The sequence below is a fragment of the Bos grunniens genome, chromosome 21 (genome assembly GCF_055505025.1).
Source record: "Bos grunniens cultivar Pamir isolate PY7600 chromosome 21, Bosgru_T2T1.0, whole genome shotgun sequence".
Classification (NCBI taxonomy): Eukaryota; Metazoa; Chordata; class Mammalia; order Artiodactyla; family Bovidae; genus Bos; species Bos grunniens.
Genome location: NC_141185.1, coordinates 21,253,585 through 21,280,312, shown reverse-complemented (window position 1 = coordinate 21,280,312; position 26,728 = coordinate 21,253,585). Strand labels below are relative to the sequence as shown.

General features: G+C 35.3%; 1 protein-coding gene across 39 annotated transcripts in view; it reads left to right on the top strand.

The window, feature by feature from the left end:
* Positions 1-20,165, top strand: part of MIA2 (MIA SH3 domain ER export factor 2) — a 97,101-nt gene extending 76,936 nt beyond the window's left edge. For all 39 annotated transcript variants that reach the window (XM_086363402.1, XM_086363400.1, XM_086363401.1 and 36 more), the window contains 5 exons: positions 2,552-2,710; positions 13,718-13,840; positions 17,779-17,837; positions 18,502-18,736; positions 19,836-20,165. In XM_086363402.1, coding sequence (XP_086219528.1) covers positions 2,552-2,710; positions 13,718-13,840; positions 17,779-17,837; positions 18,502-18,736; positions 19,836-20,002 — 743 coding nt within the window. In that variant the 3' untranslated portion in view covers positions 20,003-20,165. The remainder of the gene's footprint in view (positions 1-2,551; positions 2,711-13,717; positions 13,841-17,778; positions 17,838-18,501; positions 18,737-19,835) is intronic.
* The last annotated feature ends 6,563 nt before the right edge of the window (positions 20,166-26,728 follow it).

The window sequence follows — 26,728 nt, the reverse complement described above, 5'->3', positions numbered from 1 at the left end:
ATGATCTTTTTATTGTAGAAAATCAGAAAGTGAAAGAGCTATTTTTTTTTTTTTTTTTTAAGAAACAAGGAATTCAGAAGTGCTCTCCTGTAGGCATAGTTTTGTTGGGAACCTTAAAAGAGCCCTAACTCATTTGTTAATACTTTGAGAAACTGACCCAAGATTGTGTGCTTTGTTACCCGCTTATGTGTTTTTGAGAATTTCCAGAGCCATTCAAGCACAAGCATTAGCTATTGATCTTTCTGCAGTGACCTCATCAGCACTGATGTTACCTGTATACCTCTTTTGATCTGGAGTTTTCCTCTTTTGGTCTCTCAACTATATTTTGTTTGTCAAGTTACTTTAAAACTTTCCCTTGCGTTGTGGCAAAATTGAAACATATTTATTCCAAAATCAAGAGCTTTAGGTTTTTAGCCCTGAATTTGTGTTTATATCATGTCATATTACGCATGAACATAAGTGTTCTCGAAGCCAGTCACATGAATACTACCCTTACTATCTTTGATGCTTTCTGATAACTTCTATTCAGTTCTATTCCATTTCATTAAGAAAGAATACTACTTAAGATTAACTTCATACACCACAATGGGTTGCAGCCAACAGTCTGAAAAACAATGGCCCTATAAGTAAGGGTATAAACTAGCTAAATTGCCAATGTGAATCACTAGAAGTTGAATGACATAAGTCAAGGATTGCTTGTAGTTAATTGAATATTTGAAATAACAGTAAAAAATTACCTTTGATTTCTCCTCTCCTATTTAAATTACTTTCCTTTCTTTTTAAATAACTTTCAAGATACAATGTGATTAGATCATTTGCAAGGGTGTTTTACTGTTTGTTAGAAAAGCTACAGAAGTTTTAGGTAAGTTATCAGCCGGTCTTAAAAGAGTTGCTTTGAACTGAACGTTTCTATGACCCACAAAAGAAGAATGACCTTTCTTTTCCTTCCTCTTATCTTTTTTTTTTGAAAGTTTGGATGAGATACATGTTTGAGTAAGGTTGAGAGTAAGGAAAATAATGTCTTTTTAGAGTAAATTGTATGTAACTTGTGGACTGAATGAAAAACCTTGACCTTTAGCCTGTTCATGTTGGCAGTCTTTCACCTAATAGTCACTTGGCCTGTACTTTTTCTTCTGGAAGTAAGCAGTCAGGAGAAAGGCTTTGAATGTCTCTTTTAAAGATCCGTTTTTCACTCTAGACAACTGCAGCCTAGTTGACTCTTGCACATTTTTCACCGATTTAATTTTCTGCTTTCCCAACCTTTTTTTCCTTCTGATGAACTGATTAGAAGGATGAACAAACTAGAAGGAATGAGGAAAAGTTGACCTTCTGACATAAAAGTCAGTTGGCTTCCTGCCAACAAGAGTAGATAGAACAATTTTAAAAATTACTAAAATTAAAAAAAAAAAGAATGCTTATACTGATTGGTACAAGTTACCATGAAAAGGTCATATTACTTTTATCTCTTAGAGGAAGTACTGAAATGTGGGGAGCATTTTAGAATGATTTCTATTAAAATAATTTTTTTTTAAAGTTGTTCTTTGAAAAGTTAAATAAGCTTTTGTTTTCTGGGCAATATAGTTTTGAGGAGACCTCATTCCCCCTTCAATGGCAGATAAAATATTAATTAATTTTGTTATTTAATATTAAAACTTTTTATATTTGTGTTTTTCACTTTAATTGAATATGGGTTATTAGTTGAGGAACCATTCTTTCTGTGGTCATAGGAAGGGAACTTTGGAATGATTCCCTTTCTTTATAAATGTCAGCGTGTCAGATTTTCTTATCCAAATGAGTTTACCTTGTTCAGAGTGTTTATTTCAACAGTGCTGCTGCTTTTGAAACTCTTTATTTTAGACTTGCTTTCAGAGTTGTGAGCTCTCTTTGGAGGTGAACTTGATATTTAAAAATTGCTAGAAGCCACTTAAAGCCAAATTTATGTGACATATATAAATTTTGTAATCAGACTGGTTAAAATCATTTCTGAGGCAGAAGTCATGAAGAGTCATGCCTCTACTTACTACAACAGTAAGATGCAATTTCTTGAGTGGCTCTTAAGTTAATATGAGTACATTTCTAAAAGATACGTTAAGTAGTTGCAGAATTATTAAAATAGGTATATAGCCTCTAAGATGACTGTTTTAAAGGCCTCATACCCTTTGACTATTGGCATATTAGTTTAATTAACAAAAATCTCATAATTATTACATCTGATATAGAAATCCTTTACTTTGCTATTTACTTTCTACTTTTATTTTTCAGACTTAGTATTTATAATTTCCAGTTTAACCACTGACTTTATATGTAAATAATGATAGTAATAACATTTAAGAATGAGTTTTATAGGCAAGTATTTATGTATATGACAAAATATTTCCTTTTGTTTTAGAAATGGCTTTGGTAGGGATAGAGTTATAGTCTAATGTGTCTTAGGAAAACTTGGTCGGAATCTGATTGTTCTGCCTTTCAAAAAAAGGCCTGGATTTTATTTGATGAGAGATCTTATAATACTTTTTTAGATAAAACAGTTGTACCTTTCTTCTTTAATTAGGCTCAAGAGGCCCAGGGAATCCTCTGGACCATCCGATTACCAATGAAAGAGGAGAATCAAATTCTGATAGGTTAACTGATCCTCACAGAGCATCGTCTGACACTGGTTCCCTTTCACCTCCCTGGGAACAAGATCGTAGGATGATGATTCCTCCATCAGGTATGGAATGAGTATAGTTAGTGTGTATATTTGAAAGGCAGCCAGTATGTGCACCATACAGGAATAAAAGACTAGAGAAGTACACGTGTGCCCTGTCTTAAGAACCATGATACATATTAGAAAACAGTAGTAACACAAATTTCCAAAGAGAATAATTAGGGATAATTATTCACATTATAGAAAACTGTCCTCCCTCCACCCCCACCATGCAGTGTCTCTATAGTTTTTGTTGCTCATAGAAGTGATGCATGTTTATGTTAGAAAATTCAAACAATGGAGAAATGTATAATTAGGAAAGTGAAAAAAATCCCCCTTGTCATCTTAAGCATGCCCTCCCAGAATGTAGTTTTATATCTTTTAGGGAGTTCTTTTTTGATATGTTTTCATAAACATAGGTATACCCATTCCTTCATCACTTCTATGCAGTTATACTATTCACCTTCTTCTAATTGTCTTTTTACCCTTGAACAATATATCTTAGATTAATTGTCAAGATAAATATATTTACCGGAAGACTCACAGTAGAATATTCTGAAGTAAGGCAATAACTGTTATTCCCTTATAGCCTCTATTTGCCCAAGGAACGTTATTAAAATTATTCAGTTTGCTAAACTTTAATTTATGCACAGTGTTTCAGGGACAGACACTGTTATGTAGAGTGAGCTATGCCTGCTTTGCATAAATTAGTTACATTTTAAAAAATATACTAGTTCAGATTGCTTCCTGAGGAGTTGGAGAAGGAAGAATATTGTGGTTAAAAAAACCTTTAATTCCAAGAGTTAGCCTTTGCTTTGTTAGTGTGTGTATATCGTATGAAGTGGTAATTTCTTTGGTTTGAGGTTACTTTCTTTTGTTTGATATCAGTAGAGTATCAGCTTCATAAAAACAGATTTGTATCACTTTAGTTCACTGCTGTATCTCCAGAACCTAGAACCATGCCAAGCCTGTAGTATTTGCCCAGTAAACATTTGTTGAATGAATGAATACCCAAATAATTCTAAGAAAGCTGAATAGTTTTCTTACTGTTTTTATATTTAGAAATATATATGCTGTGACTTTCAGACTTAAGAATCTGTTAATAAGTGGCATAGAAATCCTCCTTTCAAGGATTTTTTTCTTGAGTAGCATTCATTTTAAACTTTAGATGTGATAAAAATAAAGATGAATAATTTACAGCCCCTTTCTTAAGGAGTTTGATTTCAAGCTTTTGGTGTATATTGTATTTCTGTGTGTGTGTGTATACACACACACACACACATATATATATATATTTAAAATTTTTTCTTTGGGAGCATTAGGTCTTAGCGGGATCTTTCTTTGTGGCTCACGGACTCTCTAGTTGTGGTGCATGGGCTCAGTTGCTCCAAGGCATGTGGGATCTTGGTTCCCTCATCAGGGATCAAACTCGTGTCCCCTGCATTGCAAGGTGGATTCTTAACCACTGAACCACCAGGGAAATCTCATATTTTTGTAAAGAATGGTCCTTTTGAGAATTTACAAGCTGTCAGTACCAAGAGCCCCTGTCACGTGCTCTGCCTCTCCCCCCAAGTATTATCTAGGGTAGTGATGCTCAAACTTGGCTTATCATCAGAAATAATCTAGGGGACTTAAAAAAATGCAAATATCTGCAAATACCTGGGTTTCACCACTTTCCCCTGCCCTTGTTTTTCTGTAAATTTCATTGAATTATAGTTGCTTTACGATGTTGTCATTACACCTTCTGAACATGATCTCTGCAGGTAAGATCTGTATTTCCCAAAAAAACCTCTCTAGGAGGTTCTGAGGAATAGCTAAATTTAAAAACCACTAATTTATCCAGTGCCCTTACTAAATAGAGAAGGGAACTAAGTCCCAGAAGAGGGATTTTCCCTGACAGTCTTAGTTAGAACAGTTAGCTAGGTGAGGAGCTGAGGCTGGAACTCAAACAATAGTGACCATTATTTATAAAATTGGAACATACTTGACATATTACCAATTGCCTGAAACTTATAATTTTTCAGACCTTTTGATGTTGTCCTATAGATCTCTGTCTCCTCATTTTATTGCCAAATTTTTTTCCTTTCTTTTTTTGGTTGAATAATTTCTGTTGATCGTTCTTCAAGTATACTGGATCTTTCCAGTGTTACTTTCATTCTGCTGTTAAGCCCATCTGGTACATTTGGGGCTTTCCTGGTGGCTTAGCGGTAAAGAATCTGCCTGCCAATACAGGATACATGGATTTGATCCTTGGGTCGGGAAGATCCCCTGGAGAAGGAAGTGGCAACCCACTTGAGCATTCTTGCTTGGGAAATCCTGTGGTCCAAGGGGCCTGGCAGGCTACAGTCCACAGGATCACAAAGAGTTGGACATGATTGAGCAACTAAACAACCCCATGCACTGTAGCCCCTGTCCAGAATTCTGCAGGTGAAAAAGTATTTGGATTGGCAATTAAGAAATTTGATTTCTAATCTTCACTCTTTAATCTTTTTATGTGATTTTTGAAATTTGTTTTATCTCTTTGGACCTCAGTCCTTTTATACAATGAGAGAGATGAACTGAGTGATCTGTGTAACCTGTTTATCTGAGTAAGAGAACATTTAGTTCAGTATTAATGGTTGATGTTGAGATGTTCAAGATTATGTTCAATCTAGTTGATAGACCAAATAATATAATATACAGTGTTAGTAAAACCAAAGATTATTTACAGCATTCTTTTCTAAATCCAATTGTGAACACACCTTTTTCATTTTAAAAACTTAATTGAGGGACTTCCTGTTCTAGGTCAAGCTACCTTTTAAACAAACTGGTAAATGTTGACAGCAGTAAACAGTGGTAAGTTATGTAATACCTAGAGCAACCACTAAAAAGTCTTCTTAAAGAGATATACTGAGGAATGCTTTGGATCAGATAAATTGTCATTGGAACAGACCTGCTTTTCAAGCCCCAAGGAAACATTTCTCAAGATAGATCATATCCTGGGTCATGAAACAATGTTTAACAAACCTAAAAGAATTGAAATCATATCCTGTGTTCTCTGACTATGGTGGAATCAAACTAGATTGAATTATTGATACATGCAACAATTTGAATAGATCTCAGATGGTTAAGAATCTTCCTGCAACGCAGGAGAGCCAGGTTGGATCCCTGGCATGGGAAGCTCCTCTATAGAAGGGAATGGCTACCCACTCCAGTATTCTTGCCTGGAGAGCTCCATGAACAGAGGAGCCTGGCGGGCTACAGTCCATGGGGTCTCAAAGAGACAGACACAACTGAGTGACTAACATAAAGCCATAACGTTGACTGAGAAAAATATCTCAGAAAGTCAGATAATATATGATTTCATGTATATAACATCCTTGAAATGACAAAATTATAGAACTAGAAAACAGATTAGTGGATGCCTTGAGTTAGGGATGGTAGAGGGAGGAGAGTGGATGTGATTAAAGGGAAGCCTGAGAGAGATCCTTTTGGTAATGGAATAGTTCTGTATCTTGAGTGTGGTGGTGGTTTCATAAATCTATTCATGATAAAATCTATCCATGGCAAGAACTATACATGTTAGTTAGTAATAATGTTAGTTTGCTGTTATTACATTGAACTATAGTTATGAAAAATGTAAACATTTGGGGACACTGGGTAAAGGGTATGCAGGAACTTTCTGCATTATTTTTGCAGGTCTCTGGGAATCTTTATTTTAAAGTCAACAGTTAAAAAAACCTTCTTATCTGGATACAGAGCATATAAAGTGCAAGTATTTTTATGCATATAACCTGATGATTGTTTCAAAATTTGAGCACACCTGTAAGCCAGCATTCAGGTTAAGAAACCGTTTTCAGTTTATTTTTATTCATCTTATGAATTTAGATAGAAATATCACATCATAAGTAATCAGAATTAAAATTTTAACAAGAAGATGTCCCGTAATTAACAAACCCATTATAAATTCTTAATAAATATTTAACTGCAACATGAATTTCATCAGTGTTACTTACCTTGCTCAGTGTTTCATTCTGTAAGAAGTTGAACTTTATTCTGTGAGGATCTCATCCTTGAAGTTCAGGAGTAGAAAAGCAAAAACATCAAAATGCTTTTTGAAGCCTCTGAATCACAACAGCTAACATTGATTGACAAAGCAAGTCACATGGCAGAATTTGGAATCATTGGGCAGGATAGGTATTCTACCTCTTAAGGACAAGGATACGAGGAAAGGTAAATAATTAAGGTCATGAATAGAATCTAGCCAGAGTGATTATATTAATACTATTGTGATGTATTTTCACTTATTATATAACTGGCTTTTAAAAATATATGTAAGTAATATAATTTTAAAATTACTTTTTGGAAGAAAGAAATATATGGTTTTTCTGTTAAGTTCTTCCTAATTGCCTTGTTTTCTTTATAGTTGCTCTTATTTACAAAGCTGTGCATAGTAAGCAATCTTGACTAATGGTTGAACAAGTTTTTAGAAAGTCTTTAAATATGATCTAACTCCCACGTGTGCATGCTGAGTCACTCAGTCACGTCCGATTATTTGCAGTGCCATGGACTGTAACCCACCAGGATGCTCTGTCCATGGAATTTTCTAGGCGAGAATACTGGAGTGGGTTGCCATTTCCTACTCCAGTGGATTTTCCCAACCTAGGGATTGAACCCATATCGTCTGCATCTCCTGCTCCCACATTTAGTAGTTATTAATACATTTTGAGAGACATGCTTATTAAAATGTTCTTATGCTTTTTGTAAACTGTAATTAGTATCTGTATGTTTCTATGGTACTAGTAACATAATTCAAATAAGAAATGCTAAAATTTAAATGATAGCTTTTTGACTGTCAGAGTATGAATCTGCAGGATTCTTGGCTTTTAGTCTTTTAACTGATTCTTGAGAATTATATCTATAAGTAATTTATAGTACAGGTATTAATCACAGTAACGATTCATCATATGTACATGGTTATATTCATGAATCTAACAAGAAGGATAGTAATTGTGTCTAAGTTCATGTAAATATTTTGGTAAAATTTTAAGTTAAGAAAATAAAACCACAGATACTTTAATGAAGCAAAGTTTCAGTTTTTATCATTTTTTTTTTACCCTTTGGTATTCTTCATCTCTCAGTGCCCCTCTTGATTTTTCAGTGCTCCACCTTCAGTGTCCTTTTATTCCTCTATGTTGCCTCACAATTTCTTTTTCCAGGAATAGAGAAGTAGCAGAGAAGAATAAGAATCTTAATTCTCAGCAGATCTTGTGCTACTCGAGAGATATGCATTAATAGTGAATTACATGATTTTTCCTCCGTGTACTTTTTTGAGCTTTAGCAAAGAGCAGGGAATATGTATGTACGTATGTATTCCATTTTGTATTTTGGTCAGTGCTTATCTTTAACTGATTTAGATAATATATTTTATGTAAGGGGTAGCAAAGAGACTTAGCTGCTATTTCTTGGTGGTTTTATCATGAATTAAGTGTGGCCTTCAGCATTGCATGTTTAAAAAACTTGCTTTTTATCTCTCTTTTTTTAAAGAGCTAAACAGAAGACATATACAGCCAACTTGAAGAGGACAGTTCTAAATTTTACCTTAAGAGAGAAAAGCAGGCTAAACAGATCAAAACAGTTGGGAGAGCTTTATCAGAACAGTTTGGAGAACACAGGCATAGATTTTTACATTACTGGCTCTGATCTATAGATGTTTGTGTAGACCTTTGCCCTGCATTGCAAATATTCTTTCAGATAAGATGCATTTGATAGAATTATAGTTTGTCTTAAGTTAGGTTCACTTTGATTTTCCTGTTGAGATTTTGGAGTTTTCATAAGCTGAAAAAGTGTATTAAAATCCTAGTGATGCTTTTCTACTCTTAGAGGATGAGATTTACTTTAAAGTTATTTCCAAATTCCAAATTTTGAGGCTGTCACTTTTTTGGGAGTATGTATTTCTTGTGGCACTTCAACTTTCTTGTGTAATGATCCTTTTTAAATTCTAATGATTAGCATTTGGTTGCTAACTTACTGCTATATGTAGTTATATAAACTTGAAAAATCCATGTTTAATTTTGCAGTCTTCCTGAACAGAGTCGATTGAGGAAGATTAAGATGTGGGGACAAATGTAAACAATTTTTGAAAAAATTTGCTTTTAATAAAAATGAGAGATGAGGTGGTAATTGGATGGAGCAATGTTTTTATTTTTAAAGATAGAAAACATTACAACATGTTTATTTGCTGATGGGAATAATCTAAGATCAGAAGAGAAATTGATGATGTATGGGAGAGGGTATAAAAGTACACAAAAAGAGTGGGATCCAGAGGGTAATTAAGAAATTAGATAGTGTTTGAATAACTTTGTAAAAGGAAGGAAGGTGGAGCAGCTGGGCACAAACGTAGAGGCTGGGTGAGGTAAGTGAGTGTGTTTAGTTGCATCAAGTTCCTTGATGTGTAAGATCATTAACTTGAGATAGGAGAGAAAAGGAGGGGATTGTCAGAGATTTGGAGGGAGAAAAAGGTACACAGTAGCCATTTAGGAGAGTGAAAGAGTTTATATGTTAGTGAAATGTGGTATGATTACACGGCAATGTTGAGTATCCAGTTGAAGTTTATGATCATAGATTTGAAAGAGACCAGTCAATACTATAGGCTTCCCAGGTGGCGCTAGTGGTAAAGAATCTGCCTGCCAACGCAGGAGATTCAAGGGACATGAGTTCGACCTCTTTGTTAGGAAGATGCCCTGGAGGAAGAAATGGCAACTCATTCCAGTATTCTTGCCTGGAAAAGAGGAACCTGGGCTACAGTCCATGCAGTCGCATAGAGTTGTATGCGACTAAGCATATATAGTTTGTAATTGTAAAAAAATTAATTTATCATTACATGTACTTTGGGATGCTTACTTTGTGCCAGATGTTAAGAGCTTTATATTAATCATTCTAACACTCTTAAATTTATTATTCCCATTTTACAGGTGAAGAAAAAAAAACAAAAAGTTAAAAAATAGCATAATCCTATCACCTACCAGAATTTGCATATTAATATTTGTTTCATATATATATACATATGTGTGTGTGTGTGTATGTGTAGCTGTGTGTCAGAGAAAGAGAATGGGTAAATAAAACAAATATAAACTCTATGAGTTGAAGTCTGTTCTGTTTCCATCACAGCAGGTGGATTCTTTACCCTCTGAGCCACCAGGGAAACTCTTCTGTTTCCTTTCCCAAGGTCAACCTTCTTTCCCAGAGGCAATTACTCATCAGTTTAATGTTTGTAAACTTGTAGTCTATATATGATTTTTTTAAAATTTCTGTTTTATCAAGTTTTTGTCAGCATATGTTCCTGATTTCTTTCCATTTTAATAAAAAAATTATTATTAAATTGCTGTATTTAAGTATATAAATATACCACAATATATTTATCAAGTCTTATCCATTTTCCTCTGATGAACATTCAGGGTGTTTTCAGTGTTTCACCATTACTAACAGTGCTGAAGTTAACACTTGATTTTTGCACGTATGTTCTTTAGAGATGAGCCCAGGTTATGGAATTGCTGGAAAGTAAGATACACATAGTTTCAGTTTTAATAGATGTTGCCCTTGGTCTTCAAGAGTGGTTATGTGTGAAGTATTTGAGAGTAGCTGTTTTTTCAATACCTGATGTAAAACTTTTAAAAAGTATTTCCAGCCATATGAGTTAAATTTTTTCTCATTTTTCTTTGATTGATTTTTTTACAGTTCCTTCATTATTAGTGAGCTTGAGCCTCTTTTTATGTTTATTGGTTATTTGTATTTACTTCTGTAGATTGCCTGATCCATTTCTCTTTTGCTTGATAGGAATTCTTAGTATCCTTTGGATGCTAATCTTCTATCTTTTATAAATATTTTCTTGGTTTATTGTTATGTAGGTTATTGTTATATATCAAAAACCAAAAGTTTTCTATTTTTTTTAAGGGAAGTTAATCCATTTTTATTTTTACTGAATTTTTTTTTCTTTAGAATCTGTCAATATCAAAAAGATACTGTTTTCTTCTAAAAATGTAAAATTTTGATTTTTTAGGTCTTTAATATGGGTTTTATTTTGGTTTTAGTGTTTAGTTGAAGAGTTTTTCCCCCCATGGGTAGACAGTTGTTTTAATACTGTATATTTATTTATCAATTTGAAATATTACTTTTATCTTAAATGTCCATATTTGCATATGTATGTTTCTTAGACATTTTCTCTGTACCATTGGCCTCTTTATTCCAGAGCCATAATCTATCCATATTGATGGTTTTATCAGCTACTTTCTGGAAGTTTTACTTTCCATTAATTCTTTAATCATTAAATTAAATTATTTCTTCACATTCTGAGTAAAGATGCTTATTGTACTTGATTAGTGAACAGTACTGAAATTAAAAAATGCAAATCCTTTATCCATCTGTATAATTCTCTTCTCAACCACATTAATGTTCTTGTTATGTGATAGACCCTCAGTTATTAAAGCTACTGAAGGAACTATTATAAGCTGAGATTTATTTTGGAATGAAAAGAGATGAATAACATTTTTGTTTAAACTAGACATTGTGAATTTTATTGTAATCTTTATTTTATGAAATTGCTTCATGGTGCTCTGTATGGTTCTTCCTCCTTTTTTATTTGTTTTTTTTTTTCCCCTGATTCTTTTCCTTCTCCCATTCTTCCTTTTTAATCATCTCTTCTCTGAGAAGGCTGGTAGAAAACAAAGGTATGCAGTCAAAAGAGAAAGGAACCCTTCATGTACTTATTTGTATTTTAGTCTTTCATTGGTCATATGCTTTCCATGTAGTTTTAATACATTAAGTATATGTGTCTGTTTATGTATGTACATATACATGTATATGTATATTTGGATTTGACTAGAATATCATTCTAATCAATACCAAATATCAATATCACTCGTTTGTCCTTTCTTATTTTTCTTTCGGGGCAAGCTTTACCTCCTCTGTGGCACCGTTTCGGACTCCTCCAGTCAGAATTAGATAGACCATCTCTCATATTATTTGTATGCCCTTTTATTTAAGACATGATTTGTTTTTGTTTCATCATCATAAGGACACAGATTGTATTAAAACCAACTTTGTATCACTAATGCCTGGCACATAATAAGAGCTGGTAGATTTAAGAGTGGATTATTTTCCTAGAGGAGGGCAATGTGTAACATATGGTCAGTAAAACAGAATACTTACAGCAAAATCTTGTATTTCTCAGGTTACTGATATTGTGGGGATGTATTTTAGAAGGAAAATAGTGATATGGTATCTTGAGACCTGATTTTAAGGAAGAGTTGGAAAGTCTGCCATTTAGTTAATTCTGTGTTTAAAGTAGGGAAAAGGCAGTTTAGACCTCAGTGGTTGGTATTGGCCCTTTCTCCCATGGGGCTAATTCAGATGGTTACCACAACTCTGAAAGGGAGGAAATGGGCCTTCAAGACTCTGAATCTTTCTTTCCTAAGTCACATCCCTTGACCCTTGCTGCTGCTGCTGCTAAGTCACTTCAGTCGTGTCCAACTCTGCGACCGCATAGACGGCAGCCCACCAGGCTCCTCTGTCTCTGGGATTCTCCAGGCAAGAATACTGGAGTGGGTTGCTATTTCCTTCTACAATGCATGCATGCATGCTAAGTCGCTTCAGTTGTGTCCGACTCTGTGCGACCCCATGGACAGCCACCCACCAGCCTCCTCTATCCACAGGATTCTCTAGGCAAGAATACTGGAGTGGGTTGCCATTTCCTTCTCCACTTGACCCTTGAGAACTCATTAAATATAATTTTCTTCATTGACTCCAGTTGATGTCAGATGGTATCCTTGGCTTTTTGTCTGTAAGGTCCCAAGGGACTGAATCATATAACAAGTATGTATGGAGTTCACATTATATTCACCTAGGACAGTCATGGAAGGTAGTATGAGACCATATCTATTAGGATGGGAGAGAGTGAAACAGGGTAAAAAAAACGTTATCCCCTTTGTCCTCTGCCGTATTTTTTTAAATAGTATTATTACTTACTAACTTTTGCCAGAATCTGGTTACTTAAGGAAACTTCTGGCCCTTCCCTCCCACTGTAGCAGTGTCTTTAAGAACTTCCACCCCTAATTATTCAGATAGAGGAAGACAAATACTGCAGGACGTCACTTATGCGTGGGCATCTGAAAATGTAGAACATGTAGAAAGAGAGTGGACCAGTGGCTCCCAGGGGTTGGGGATGGAGAAATGGGCAGATGCTGGTCATGTTCTCTACCATATTTTTGAAGATTGGCAAAAGCATCCTTAATCAAAGTCTACCGTCACCTAACAGAGATGAGATAGACTACCTATATTTTTTCAAGAATGAGGAGTTACACAAGGACCCATGAATTATTACCATTTTGTCATCATAAATGACAAAGGAGGCTGACTGTAGAAGCACTTGAGTCAGAGTCTGTGCCTAAATTTGTGCCCGCCCAAATGTCCTTAATCTGAGCATTGTGAACCTTCCATTCATCTGTTGAGTCAGAGATCTTTCCCTTTAGTTTTGGAGGGATGCTAAATTCTAAAACGTTGAAGTTACTGAAAATTTGATTACTTGACGAGCTCACTGATACTGTTTCTGCTCTGGTGACCATTTCTTTTATCGTTATCAGTTCCGCTAGTTCTTACTGTGTTTACAGCATATTCATCTTTTCTTTGTTTACTAGTAGGTAGCTCCTTGAAGCCTTTTTTGATTTATTGGTGTATCCACTTCCTTCCACTATTATTAAAATTAAAGTTAAGTCTATCTATAAATATAGATATGTAACTAAATTCTGTTCATATATTCTGATGTACATGTAGTAATGGAAACTTTCAAACTCCAAGGTGTCATCATATTTGTGTTTACTAAAAAGCAAAATTATTGCTTTAAGTAAAGTGTGTAGTTTTCCTAAAATTGTTTACTGTCATCTACCAAGAATATGTGTCAAAGTCTTTTAGAGAGAAAAATTCTACGTTCAATGTATTAAATTTAAGGAAACTTGATTTTTATCTTCAATGAAGCTATTTTAAAAACATGTTTTTTAGGCCAGCCATATCCTGATCCAGTTCTTCTTCCACAAAGGCAAGACAGATTTTATTCTAATTCTGGTAGACTTTCTGGACCAGCAGAACTCAGAAGTTTTAATATGCCATCTTTGGATAAAACAGGTAAGAAATATTCTGTGTGTATATGTGTTTTTTAGTAATGAAGGCATACTAAAGAACTGGAAGCTGCATAAAGGACTAATATAATTGTGATTTCTGCTTAGCTCTTAAGGTCACAGTTTCTTTCCTGAGAACTTCCTGGTTTTGTTTCTTGCTGTTTTGTACACATCCATGGCATCTGAACATGTGTTGGTGGTTGGTTTGAGCACTATTTCAATGACTTTATTCTATGTACCGATGGTGGTGAATTTTACTGTGTTCCATGATTAATTTTCTAGTTTTTCCAATCCACTTTACATAAATCCTGTGTAGTTATCAGAGAAATTAGGCTGTGTGAATGATATGTGAAAATCAGAGAAATAATTTGAGTGCATGCTCTGTTGATGGGTTAATCAGTTACCTTGTTTAAATTTTTTATGTTTAGGTAGATTTAACATTTACTGAGCAACCAACGATTTGTCTGGGGCTCATTTTCTTAAACCACCTCATAGCAACCCATTGAAATTGGGAATTACATACACCCAATGTATTTTAGAAGTACATAACAAAAGATTAAAAGTAGAAAATGAAAAATTTATGGGTAAAAGATTTCCTCAGGAAAGGGTATATATTTTAGGAGAGGGAAATTATCCAGTTGGAATATGTATTATTTTGGAAAATCATTCTTCTCTGAATAATAAGCAAAGAAGGAGACCTATGGCCTGGCTTTCTGTTATTATAATTATTTCTGTTTGGTGTTTAAAATTGTTTTCCCCCATTAATTCAAGCTTAATGTGAATGAAAGTATGTGTGATTAAACATCTGTTTCTAAACTAATGCTATTTAAAATTTTTCACATTTTTGTTCATTTTTTTTGCAATTGAACAGTATTCAATTTAGCAAGTAATTTTTAAGTTCTTTCACTTTAGAAGGTACACTGCATGACATGGTAGACAATATAATTATAGTAAGGTATAGTTTTTAGCTCTAAGGAGCTAATAATTACTAATAGAGGAGAAAGACAGATATATATGCTTGACTGATACTAGTCAGAATGGTAAGTCCCATTAGAGAATATGTTATGTTCACAGAAAGTGAAAATGCCCTTATAGTTGAAGGATGAGGGAAAACTCTGTGAAAGAGGTGGCATTTGAGCTGCTTTTAGGGAATTTGAAAATTTAGTTAAAAGGTAAAGGTCTGTGCCAGTAATAATGAAGAGTATAAGCAAAAATAAAGAAAAGAGCATGAGTTATTGATGGGTAATGCCTGTAAAACTGAGATATGAATCCCTTGATCTTATGAGGGTTAAATGAGTTAATGTGGGTGGAAGTATTTTGTAAGCTGAAAAATTTCTATATATGTAATGTTTTGTTATTGATTTATCAGTGTATGGTATTTACATGAAGGAAAGTGGTGTGAAATGGTTGAAATACATTAAGTAACACTAGTGCTCAGTAAACATTTATTGAATGAAATGAATGACCTCATTTCATCTTTACAATAAACCTGTAAAGTAGATACTATTACCCTTATTTTACAGATGAAGAAACCAAGGCTCAAAAAGGTGCTAAAGAGCTCAGGTAGGAAGTGTTAGAGCTAGGATTTGATACCCTGTCTGACTCCAGAGCCATGGTCTTGATCCCTAGGCTTTACTGAAATGAGAGGCTAGTGATCAGTTTAGTGCCTCAGCCCTGCCATTGATGCACTAAATATCTGTAGACTGTTTACCGTTTGACAGGCACCGTGGTAGCTGCTGTGTTTCCGTGGTGAATGGGAGGTCAGCATTCCTTATACCTGTGGTCTGTAGGCAGTTGCACTATATAGTGACAAAAGTAACAAGTGCACAACGTTACAGGAGCTTATAGGCCACGAGCCACGAACCTAGATGACAGGTGGTGATGTTTTGAATGTAGAGTTGTCAAGGAAGTCTTTTTGGAGGAAATGATGGATAAGCTGAGAATTAAAGGAGGAATTAGCTGGGCCAGAATGATGTTTGATAATGTCTGGGAGGAGAGAATAGCATATTTAAAGACACAGGTAGGATTGCCTTGTAAATACGGCTGCAGCATGGAGTGGAAGTCAGAATATTGAAACAAGTAGTGTAGAAGTAAGCAGTGCAATTTTCAAGGCCTTGCAAACCTGTTCAGAAATGTTGGACCTACTTGTGGGATAATGGGAACACGTTAAAGGGTTTTAAATGGAGAATAATCAGATCAGACCTGCATTTTGGAGAAATTATTCTGATTGTGTTATGGGAAATAGATTAGAGGAAGCGGTTGAGATTGGAGAGAGGGTAACTTTTTAGAACACTGTGACAGAAATCTACATGGATGATGGTGGTGACTTAGCTGAGCAGACAGAAAGATGTGAAGAGACACAGAGCTAATATAATTGGAAGGACTTCAGATTGAATGGAATGAGGGAGGAGGGGGGAGTCTTGGCTGATGCGGCTTCTTGGCTAAGGCATGTGGGCCATTCATTGTTGTGAGACAAGGAGCAAGAAGCAGTATAATGTTTGATGGGAAATATTTTAAGTTAACTTTGAACTTAAATTAGCTGCTCCTGTGATACAGCTGCAAGGTTATTCAAGTAGGCACTTTGAGCTCGGAAGTCCTGGGGGAAATATCTAGATCTGACTTAAACTTCTGGAAGTACAGTAGTAGTATACATCAAATTCGAGCTGTAGAATGGGTGAAATTTCTCAAGGAGAGAATGAGAGGAGAGAAGGCTGAGGGTGGAACTCTGAAGAGACCACCCCTGAGGAGTCATGGAGCCCACTGAAAAGACTGAGAAGGAGCAGCTAGAAAGGAGAGGTGGAGAAGGTGCCCTTCCAGAAGGTGAAGGCTGAGAGGATTGAAAGAGGGAGGGAATAGTCAACAATGTGAAAAATTACATTAAATAAGAACTGAAAGTTCTATTTTAATTGAGGGAAAAAAAGACATTTTATCTTGGGCGATACAATTTCAGTGGAACAGTGTATGCTGCACATAGATTGAGTACAATTGAGAGACAAAATGGGAGGAATTCTGAATAATATATATAGAAAAACTTTTTTTTTAAAAAAGAACAACAACTTTTGACTGTGAAGGGGAGCGATAACTGTAAGGGGGTTCTCTTTTTCTATCTAATTTTAAAATAGTAGTTGGGAGAGACCTGCCCATAGGATAGGTCTAGCAGAAAGGGTGGAGGGAGGAAACAGAAGGGAAGATCCCAGTGGAAGCTCGAGGCAGGGGGCTCTGAGTACAGAACCAGGCTCTAAGATTGTCTAGAAGAATCCTAGGCAGGTGAAACATGGCCAATAGGATAAAGACGCTAGTGACTGGCTGTTAGCAGTGGGGTCTCCAAGATCAGCTAATTAGGGAAGGAAATGAAGAAAGGAGGAAATTGAGAGATCAGAGGACTGGAAGCTTCAGTGATACCCAAGGACACGTATAGTGAGAGTAATGAAATGAAAAGGCTGGGAGGGGACATGTAGTTGTGGTCAGAGAGGGTTGTTTACATTTATGTTCTCAGAGCCTGTGCAATTCTTGATGATAAAGCCCAGGAACATTTATTTAGAAACAGTGGCTAATGCAGTTGCTAGTCTATGTTATGTGATGGAAGAATAAGGAAGGAAAGATGAGAGAGAAGGGAGGAAGAAAGGAAAGGAAAGGAAGGCAGGAGGAAAAGGAGATGGGGAGAGGAGAGGAATGCTGTCTCCTGGAAGCTTCCTTAATGAGGCAGCTTGCAGGATTATCTAGGCACGTGTTGGGGAAACCACAAACACATGCCTTTACAGAACTCTGAGTCTGCCGAAAGTTCACGGACTCAAGCTGTCCTTGTGGCCCTAATACAGGATGCTGGTGTCAAGTTGGCTTATGTGCCAACAAGGGGAGTAGGGATATCAATGTCTTTTGTGATCTGAAGCTGTAAGAATGGTGTGATAAACCATGTATTTTTCATGATTTAACTTTTAATTTTAGATGGGCCAGTATCTTCAGAAATGGAATCCAGTAGAAATGAAAGCAAAGATGATCTTGGTGTAAGTATTGAAAGTGGAATTATATCCATGTATTCAGGATCTTTCTAATCTCTTGGTTTACTAGAATAGTAATTTAGCCAGCATCTGGTTTTTTGATTAAAAGCTGCTGCTTTCTTTTTGACAAATGTACTTCATGCTTTGCATTATAGCTATTTCCTTTCTGGATTGTACCCCATGGTGATAAAGTACAATGTACAGACTCAAGGCTTGATTTAGTTTATATAATTAAACAAGAACTTGAATTACCTCTTGGACTTTCATTTTAAATCCAGCTGGTTTAAAGTATGTTTTTTGTTTACTGTGCTTACAATCTTGGTTTTTGGTCACCTTGAAAATATTAACATAAGCTTTTTTTTTTTTTTTTTTTAGTATATGCTTGATAAAAGAATGTATATTTTGGTACTCTTGGGCTAGTCTTATGTTTTATTTTTAACTGGACAATTGCTTTGTTGGTTAAAGCTGTTTTCTGTTAAGTTAATAAAATATTTATGATAGCTAAAATCCATCTGATGTAGAAAACGGAATCTTTCTCTGGAACCTTTTATGGCATCATAGACTGCTTTCTTCCTAGGTGCCTAGATGCCTTCTTTTAAGCCTAAATTTATAAGGAAAGCTATTGCAAACTTTGCTATTGCAGTGACTGCCCTATGTCAATTTGTTGTAGAATTTAAATGTTCCCGATTCATCTCTTCCCATTGAAAATGAAGCAACTGGACCTGGTTTTGTTCCTCCGCCTCGTCCTCCAGTCAGAGTTCCATTGTTTCCAATGGATACAAGGGGTCCTTTCATAAGAAGAGGGCCTCCTTTTCCTCCACCTCCTCCAGGAAGCATGTATGGAGGTCCCCGAGATTATTTTCCACCAAGGGATTTCCCTGGCCCACCACCTCCGCCATTCGCAAGTATGCATTATAAAGCTTTATATATGTCTTATAGAGTAGATCAGAAACATTCATTTTACTTTCTATTCATGAAGTAATACAATGGAGGAAAGTTTTTCTCATCTTCTGTAAGTATAGCATTATTTTTCCAAATTGGAAAGATTGCCAGCCATCAGTAATGAGGTCTCATCAGTAATGAGGCTTCAACTTGATTCATCTTAATAGATGTAGAATTACTTCTGTGTTTCAGAAACCAAAAGAATCATTGGCTTTTTGCAACAGTCTTATGTTAAGACTAAAATTATTTGTATCTTATTAGATAGAAATTGGGTCAATTAGTAAAAATAATTACAGTTTATATTTCGCATTAAAATGACTGGCTGAAGTATTTTAAAAAATCTTTTAAAATCTTTTTTCATAAGTAGCTCCCATGCAGTCCTACTTATTTAAAACCTGGAATGTGTTTATCATCGTTTGGATTAATTGTTGAATTTATTAAAATTCCTCACAGCCTCACATTTGAGAAAAGAAACAATTATTGCTTTTATGACTATCTGTTCCCATTTAGAACTACAGGTTTCAGCAGAATAAATACATGGTTAACAAACACTAGGAAAAAGCCTATTGTTTGCCTGAGAGTCATTCCTTTCCTCATTTCTCCTTTTTAAAGTTTAGAGTGAACTAAAATGAATTTTATTTGAGGAATTTCAAGACAGTTTTTGATATAACTGTAAATATTTTAGGATACTGTCAAATTAGATTTGGGAATTACTGATCTTAATTTTAAGTCTGGTGAAATTTACATTACGTGAAAGCTTTTTTGAGAGTAAGTTACTCTATTTTGAAAGAATTCTCCTTTTTAAAAAGTGTTAAGATGTTAGATTTTCATAGGACAAAAATCTGCGGCTAAAATGAATGATATTCCCTTTAATCACGTTTAGTTGAAGAGCATATGTTTTTCTCAGTGTTGTAAAAATTCATTTGTTAAATCAGATAATTAGTCGGGTATCATCTTTTGAAAATAAAGATAGGTACAGGAAGTTATAAGCTAATGTTTTATTGGGGCCATAATGCAGGTGCTGAAAGTTAAAACCTGTCTTTTACCAATCTCTTTGAACAGTGAGAAATGTCTATCCACCAAGAGGTTTTCCTCATTATCTTCCCCCGAGAGCTGGATTTTTTCCCCCACCGCCTCATCCTGAAAGTAGAAGTGAGTTCCCATCAGGGCTGGTTCCACCTTCAAATGAGCCTACTACTGAGCATCCAGAGCCACCGCAAGAACCTTGACCATATTGTTGGTCTCTCTTCAAAAGTAATTTTGACTTCTCTCTCATTTTCAGTTTAAGTAACTGCTGTTACTTAAGTGATTATACTTTTGCTCAAATTGAAGCTTAATGGAATTATAATTCTCAGGATAGTATTTTGTAAATAAAGATGATTTAAATATGAATCCTATGAGTAAATTATTTCCATTTTATTTTGTTCTAGGTGGTATAATTATTTTAATTTAATTCATCCACTATAACATAAACAATAAAGAGAGTTTTATATATGTAATCTTGCAGTTGGGGATATTTTAAACTCCAAAGGCTGTGTGTCTTTATGCCAAGAACTGTATTTACTATGGTTGCAGGCAAATGTGAAAGTAACTTTATGCCTAATTAAATAAATTTTGATTGATTTAAAGACTTGATTGGCATTGATAATAATAAAATCAGCTAGTTTTTTCATAAATATGGCTCCATTAGTTAGTTTTTTTTTACTTCTATCAATGGCTTTGAGGCTAAAAATAATATTTTTGGGGTCTTTCCCATTCAGTTATCTTAACCAAAACTGTGCCCTTTTCTTATACATAGACATGAATGACCCAATGCAAAAAGTTAGTACACTTAAAGATCATATTTTAAAATCAGGATATTGTCTAATGGCAAGTTTTAGAATTTGGATATTCTTAGTTAATTCGCTGATTTCCTGTGCAGCTTTGTTTTTTTCTTGTTTTTCTCTTCACTTGTAAGATATTTACTGTTTTTAGTGGGGAATGCTGGATTTACTCTAAGATAGCTGTACTGAGGCAGTGTGTCATTTTCAGCTTTGGACTGAGTATCTTTCAAACATCTCTGTAATTCGGGTTTGTATTCTGTTGTTAGTCATCTTGCACATTAATATGATTATGAAAGGAAAGGCAATTAAGTATAGCTAATATTACACTGTTTATATTGAAAATTTGATTGGTTTTAGTTGTTTACTTGGATTTTTTCCTTCAGTGCCAAGAGACTGAAGGTTAACTATTTTTGAACAAAGCAGTGATGCATTATAATTGGAACACTTCATACCAGCATTTCCCCAGATGTTCTTTGAAATGCTATCCTTGTGAGGCATTTACACTCCCTCTCCATTCTTACCTCTGCCATAGAAAAAAGGTTAAAAAGAAAGGCTCCGTGTGAAAAGCTTGGATAAAATAATAAGTAGAATGAGAACCAAAAAGCATCATTATATTCAGTATTAAAAGGCAGCCTTCAGTAGGAAATAAAGACTATTTTTTTTTTTTAAGTTGGAAAGGGAAAGAAGAGAAATGTAAGAGGAGTAATGTGGAATGTTCTAATCAAGTAAATAAAATTTTTTTGCTCTGGGGTAGGAAAGACTTGACTTGGCTTAAGACAGGAGAGAGGAGAAAGCAAATCAAACATAACAGAGAGAATGGCAATAAACCACGGAGGCAGATGAGAGCATGGTGGAAGGCAGGAGACTTGGTATGGGCTGAGTGGTCTAAAATACTTTGGGATTCCAGAATAAAGGAACATAATTAGTTTAAAAATACATTTTATTAAGGTAATATAAACAACTGGGAAGAAATAAAATAATAGAATTTAAGGATCATTTTCAGTTTTCCCCATTTATTCCTTATGCCCAGTTATACATCCTAGACATTTTCTCTTTTGACTTTTTTTTTTCCTTTTTAATTATGGTGATTTTAGAATTTTAGAAGATATACATACAATCTATGAACTTTTATTAATTTGTATGTGTATTGATTCCTTGAGATGAAAAATTGGGACTTAATGTACTTGTACTATTCTCATCCCCATTTTCCTTTCTTCTTCATGTTTGATATTTATCCCAGTTAAAGTTTTCTATTGTTGCTTTTGTAATTTTTAATGTATTTAAACCTCTATTAGTATATCTCTCTTTTTAAAATTATTTATTTTTGGCCATCCTGGGTCTTTGTTGTTGTGTGGGCTTTTCTCTATATTTTAGGAATATATCCCTAAAGAATTATCCTTTCTCCCCTGTCCCCAAATACTGTGTCTTATAGGGTTGTTATGAGGACTATATAAAATACTTTATTGTGAAGTAGTTAAAATTATGCTTGGTACACAGTAAATATTCACTTTCTATCAGTCATAATATTTCTTAGCTAATAACTGTGTTTTCTTAGAAAATTTCACTTATTTCTTGATTATAATCCATTCTTTTAAACACAAATATTTATTTTAACCATCTTGTGTGAAAAGATTTCCAAGGTATATTAAGTGTTCTATTAACTCACTACAGAGATATTTTGAATATATTTTTATATTGTTTCAGGGTCATTGCATTTATCATTACATTGTATTTAGAGCTTGTTACGGGTTTGTTCAGGTCTATTTCAAGTTCCTTCACAATGACTTATCATTAGTTATATTGTTTTTGAGGATTGTAAACTTCTGCCTTCCACACTCATTTGTTCTCTCCACTTCTAATCTACTGGAGACCAAGAAACAGACAGACTTATCAGAATTATGCTGAACAGAAGAACAAATGAGCTGGAAGGAAACACGTGGCTCTACTGAATGTGATGCCTTTTAGTACAGGGAATAATCTCCCAGAAACCTTTTCTATTCCCTTGTGGATTCTTGGCCATACTCCAAATAGCTGAGGTTGTTTTCTGTAACAATTATGTAAAGAATACTCCTTTACCTAGAGAGCAAATTTAACATTTGCCTTAATTTTTTTCAAGAAAAAAAAAAAAAATGTTCCCGATACAGTTGTCCTCATGCTGTAGAGGTAAGTACTCTTATGAAAAGAGTGTGAATGGTGTTTTGTTTTTCTGGTTAAATGTGTTTATGTATAGTATATAGGTTTATTTTTCCTGCCTTTCAAAAATGTACATCAATAACATCTTTATACATATACACACACACACACACACACATATATCCTTTAGAAGCTGGATTTTTTGAGATCCATCATGTTAATAAATGTAGGTCAGGTTAGTTCATTCTGACCACTGTGTGGTTTTCCACTGTGTGGCTTTGCCACAGTAACTCTATTCTGTTATTAATGGTCATTAGGTTGCTGCTGCTTTTTCATTGTAAGTAATGTGGAAATAAGCCTGTTAATATTTCTTGTCACAGAAGCTATAGTTTGCAGACTGGGATACACCCCCTGAGGGGCTTCCCTGGTAGTAAAGAATCTGCCTGTGAATGCAGGAGACACAGGTTTAATTCCTGGGTCAGGAAGACCCTTTGAAGGGAATGATAACCCACTCCAGTATTTTTGCCTAGGAAATCCCATGGACAGAGAGAGGGCCCTGGCGGTCTACAATCCATGGGGTGGCAAGAGTCAGACACAACTTAGTGAGTAAGCACCAGCACCAGCCCCCTGGAGTACGGTAAAATATCTCCAAGTGTTCTGCGGGTATGCTTCTAGGAAAATTCACAGAGTTCACCTGTGTATTCTGCCTAGAAAGAACTTGTCAACAGGGTGCAGCTTCTCCTTTCCTTTTCTTCGTTTTGCAGGTAACCCTTCTCCCATGTATGAAATGAGCACATACCTTTAACCTTCTAGTCTTATGATGATGCATCAAACTAAGATGTGCAAACCTATGGAGCTAAAGACACAGTTTGAGATATTGGTGATATTGGTGTCAGTGATGAGAATAATTAATGATTGTTTTCAACTGTTGACCTATATAAAATAACTTTTGATAATAGGACAGTGCTTTCTTTGGTCCTGAAAACTCAGAAGTTGAATGAGTGACATTGTTGTAACAAAACTTTCTTCTCAGCTACTTATATATGTGAAACAAATTTTTTACCACTTGTGTTTATAAAAATGAAAGTAGAAATAGAATGGATGATGGACCAGACTCATTTTCAGGAACAAGTAATAATATTTGTATTTTTGATCAATTATATTTAATAGGTATAAAATCTAGGACAAAAAATGTAATGGCTTTTAAGGAAAAAAAAATCACATTTTAAACTCTGTTTTTTGTTGCAGAAAATATGTAAGTAATCAATTAAAAACTAACAAAAGTACTAGATTTGCATAAAAAGCTGTGGCATAGTTGAAAAGGATATATGTAGCAGTCTGGATCAAATCAGAAGACAAAGCACACAGTAGTTTGAGCAGGAAAAGCTTAATATAAAGAATTATTACTATGATAATAATTGTAAAATGTGAGGAAACTGCATGTGGCCCCTTAAAGCTGAGGGGACAGTCATGGTAGGACGGACTCGGGAGGGTTTCAGTCGTCTTTGGTGGAGGTGTGTTTCAGCCTCCAGGACAGCAGGGATCACTGGTTCCACAAGGCCTGAGCCAGTCTGGAGATGCTCAGCAAGCAATAGGCTGAGCAGGGTGCAGGTGGGGAGGAGGCCGACAGCAACTGCTGGCACTGCGTGTGCAGTGGGAGTGTGGACACCAGGGATGGAGAGGCCTGCAGAGCCAGTGTGGGCCACATGTGACATGCAGGGCAGGGAATGGGAGTCCAGTGCATGCAGGAAGCACGTGCTTCACAGCCTATGAGCTGTACAGCAACTCTGGCTTCTGTGTGAAGGACAAGGCAGGCTGAGGCTGCAAGGTAGCAGAGGGACCACGGCTGGGGGAGGCTACACCGGAAGTCTTACATCCAGGCTGCCTACCCTGGAACCTACACGATAAACTTTGCCTTCTACCACGTCCCCCATGGCGCTTACTGAACAACACTGTTCTGACTTTAAAGGTGTGTTACTCATAGGAGCTCCATTATTGGAGAGCATACATTGAAGGGTGCATTCAGAGCTGAGGCAACAAATTAATAACTGATTTATAGGGTTAAGGGCGAAAATGATGTAAATTTCCAAATGAGCAAGAGCTTATTGCATTTTAAAATAGATGAATGGTAGTAGGTATGGAATCAATCACCCTGGTATTGTATTTACCAGAGTGGTGTGTACTTGTAATTGTACCCAGGCACCCACTTCTCCCTTGCCAGATGCAGTGTTCCACTGTTCACACACAGACGATGGGGATCTATGAAGCTGGGAAAGAAGTATGCTCCAGGTGTTCGAAGAGCAGGTAGGAAGTCCAGATATGAAATTCCATATGTAGCTGGTGGGTGTGAGGAGCGGGGTGTTGGGAGCTGGAAGTGGGAGCAGGGCTTCCTGCAGGCCTTGAATTGCTTCCATATAAATCAGGTATTTCTGTGTGAACAGTGGCTCAACTAGCAGCAGAGTTACGTATGTACAAATTAGAGTTGCATTCATTATTTTGAAATACTTAATAGTGAAAAAAATCACTTGAATTTGAAAATTAACTTACATTATGTAAGAAAGCTCAACATTACACTTACCATTACATTTAGAGCTGTTAGATTTTGTAAGTATAATTTCAACTGCATACATGTTTGATATTGTGGATGGTAAGGTTTAAAAATTATCATCCATTTGTGGGGTGTTCCTCTTGGTGGGAACATTAAAATTTTTAATAGGTTAGAAGTTAGAACAGTTGAAAAGATTTTACTTGAAAGTTCTATACAAATAATTATTTCCATCAACCTTCTGCATTTCTCTAATTATGTAATGAAAACAATGATTTTTTTTTTTTGGCTTCAATTCCTTCTGTTATATCAGTGTGCTGCATAATATTTTCTATGTGTCAGCATATGAAAAAGCTTAGGAAGCTTTGATACAGACAATGTAGTGTGACTGTTGGGTATTATTTACACCTACTGTATGTTACTCCATCCGTTTCATTTAATGTTACTAGCTTCATAACAATCCAGTCTGGTTCATGCTATTGGATAAGCCACAAGCAAGTTAGGTGCTGAATCTATGTGTTCAGTCGTAAGCACACTGTCCTTCCGAAGCCCCGCCCTACCAACTCCCTAACTTCTCTATTCCCAGGGTGGTGGAGGAAATAGGAAAGTAATTTTAGATATGCAAATTTCATATAGTTTAGTAAGTTGTGTTTTGAAAATAAATATTTGTCTATAAGCTGTCAGACTAACATCAGCTGAAACTTTCAATGAAGAATCAGTTTTAGGCAAATCCCTCATATCACAGATGAGGAAACTGAGGCTCAAGAATCTGTGCTCTGCTCATGTAGCATTAGTCAGAGCTTAGTGGAAAAAACAGGTTAACACCCCCCAGTTTAGTGCTTTACTACATACAACTTCACTTATGTATATATTCATTGACTTTCTTTTTTCATATATTTTAGGTATTGTTTTAGTCTTTTATATACACAGACATGTTGATTCATCCAAAGGAGTTGTATCCACGAAATGAGGGCGCAATAGATATAACAACAGTTCTTTGTGAACCCCAGATTATTCCATGATGAGGCAGTGCTTGGAAGAAGTGGTGTCTGGAATGATTAGAGAAGGAAGAAGGAATGACAGCTGTTTGTCTTAACAACCAAGAATGGAGATTACAAAGCTAAACTAAAGCAGTATAGAAGTTTAAGATCTATTTAGTACTGGCATACTGAAATGTTTTTTTTTTTTTTTCCTTTTCATCCAGTAGAAGAATTTTTAAATGTAGGTTCCTATAGTCTATAAATAATGTATTCTAAATACATAATACACTTGGATTTGGTGGTAACCAGTCTGTTTTATATTTTGCCACAGTGAGTTAAAAAAAATCAAAACTCTCCAAATTGTTCAAATTTAAGCTTTGCTGCACCAGACTACCAATAGGAGCTAACATGATTATACACATTGTTAAGATTACTGTAGTTTATTTAACACTAAAGGTTTTTCATGCTTCATGA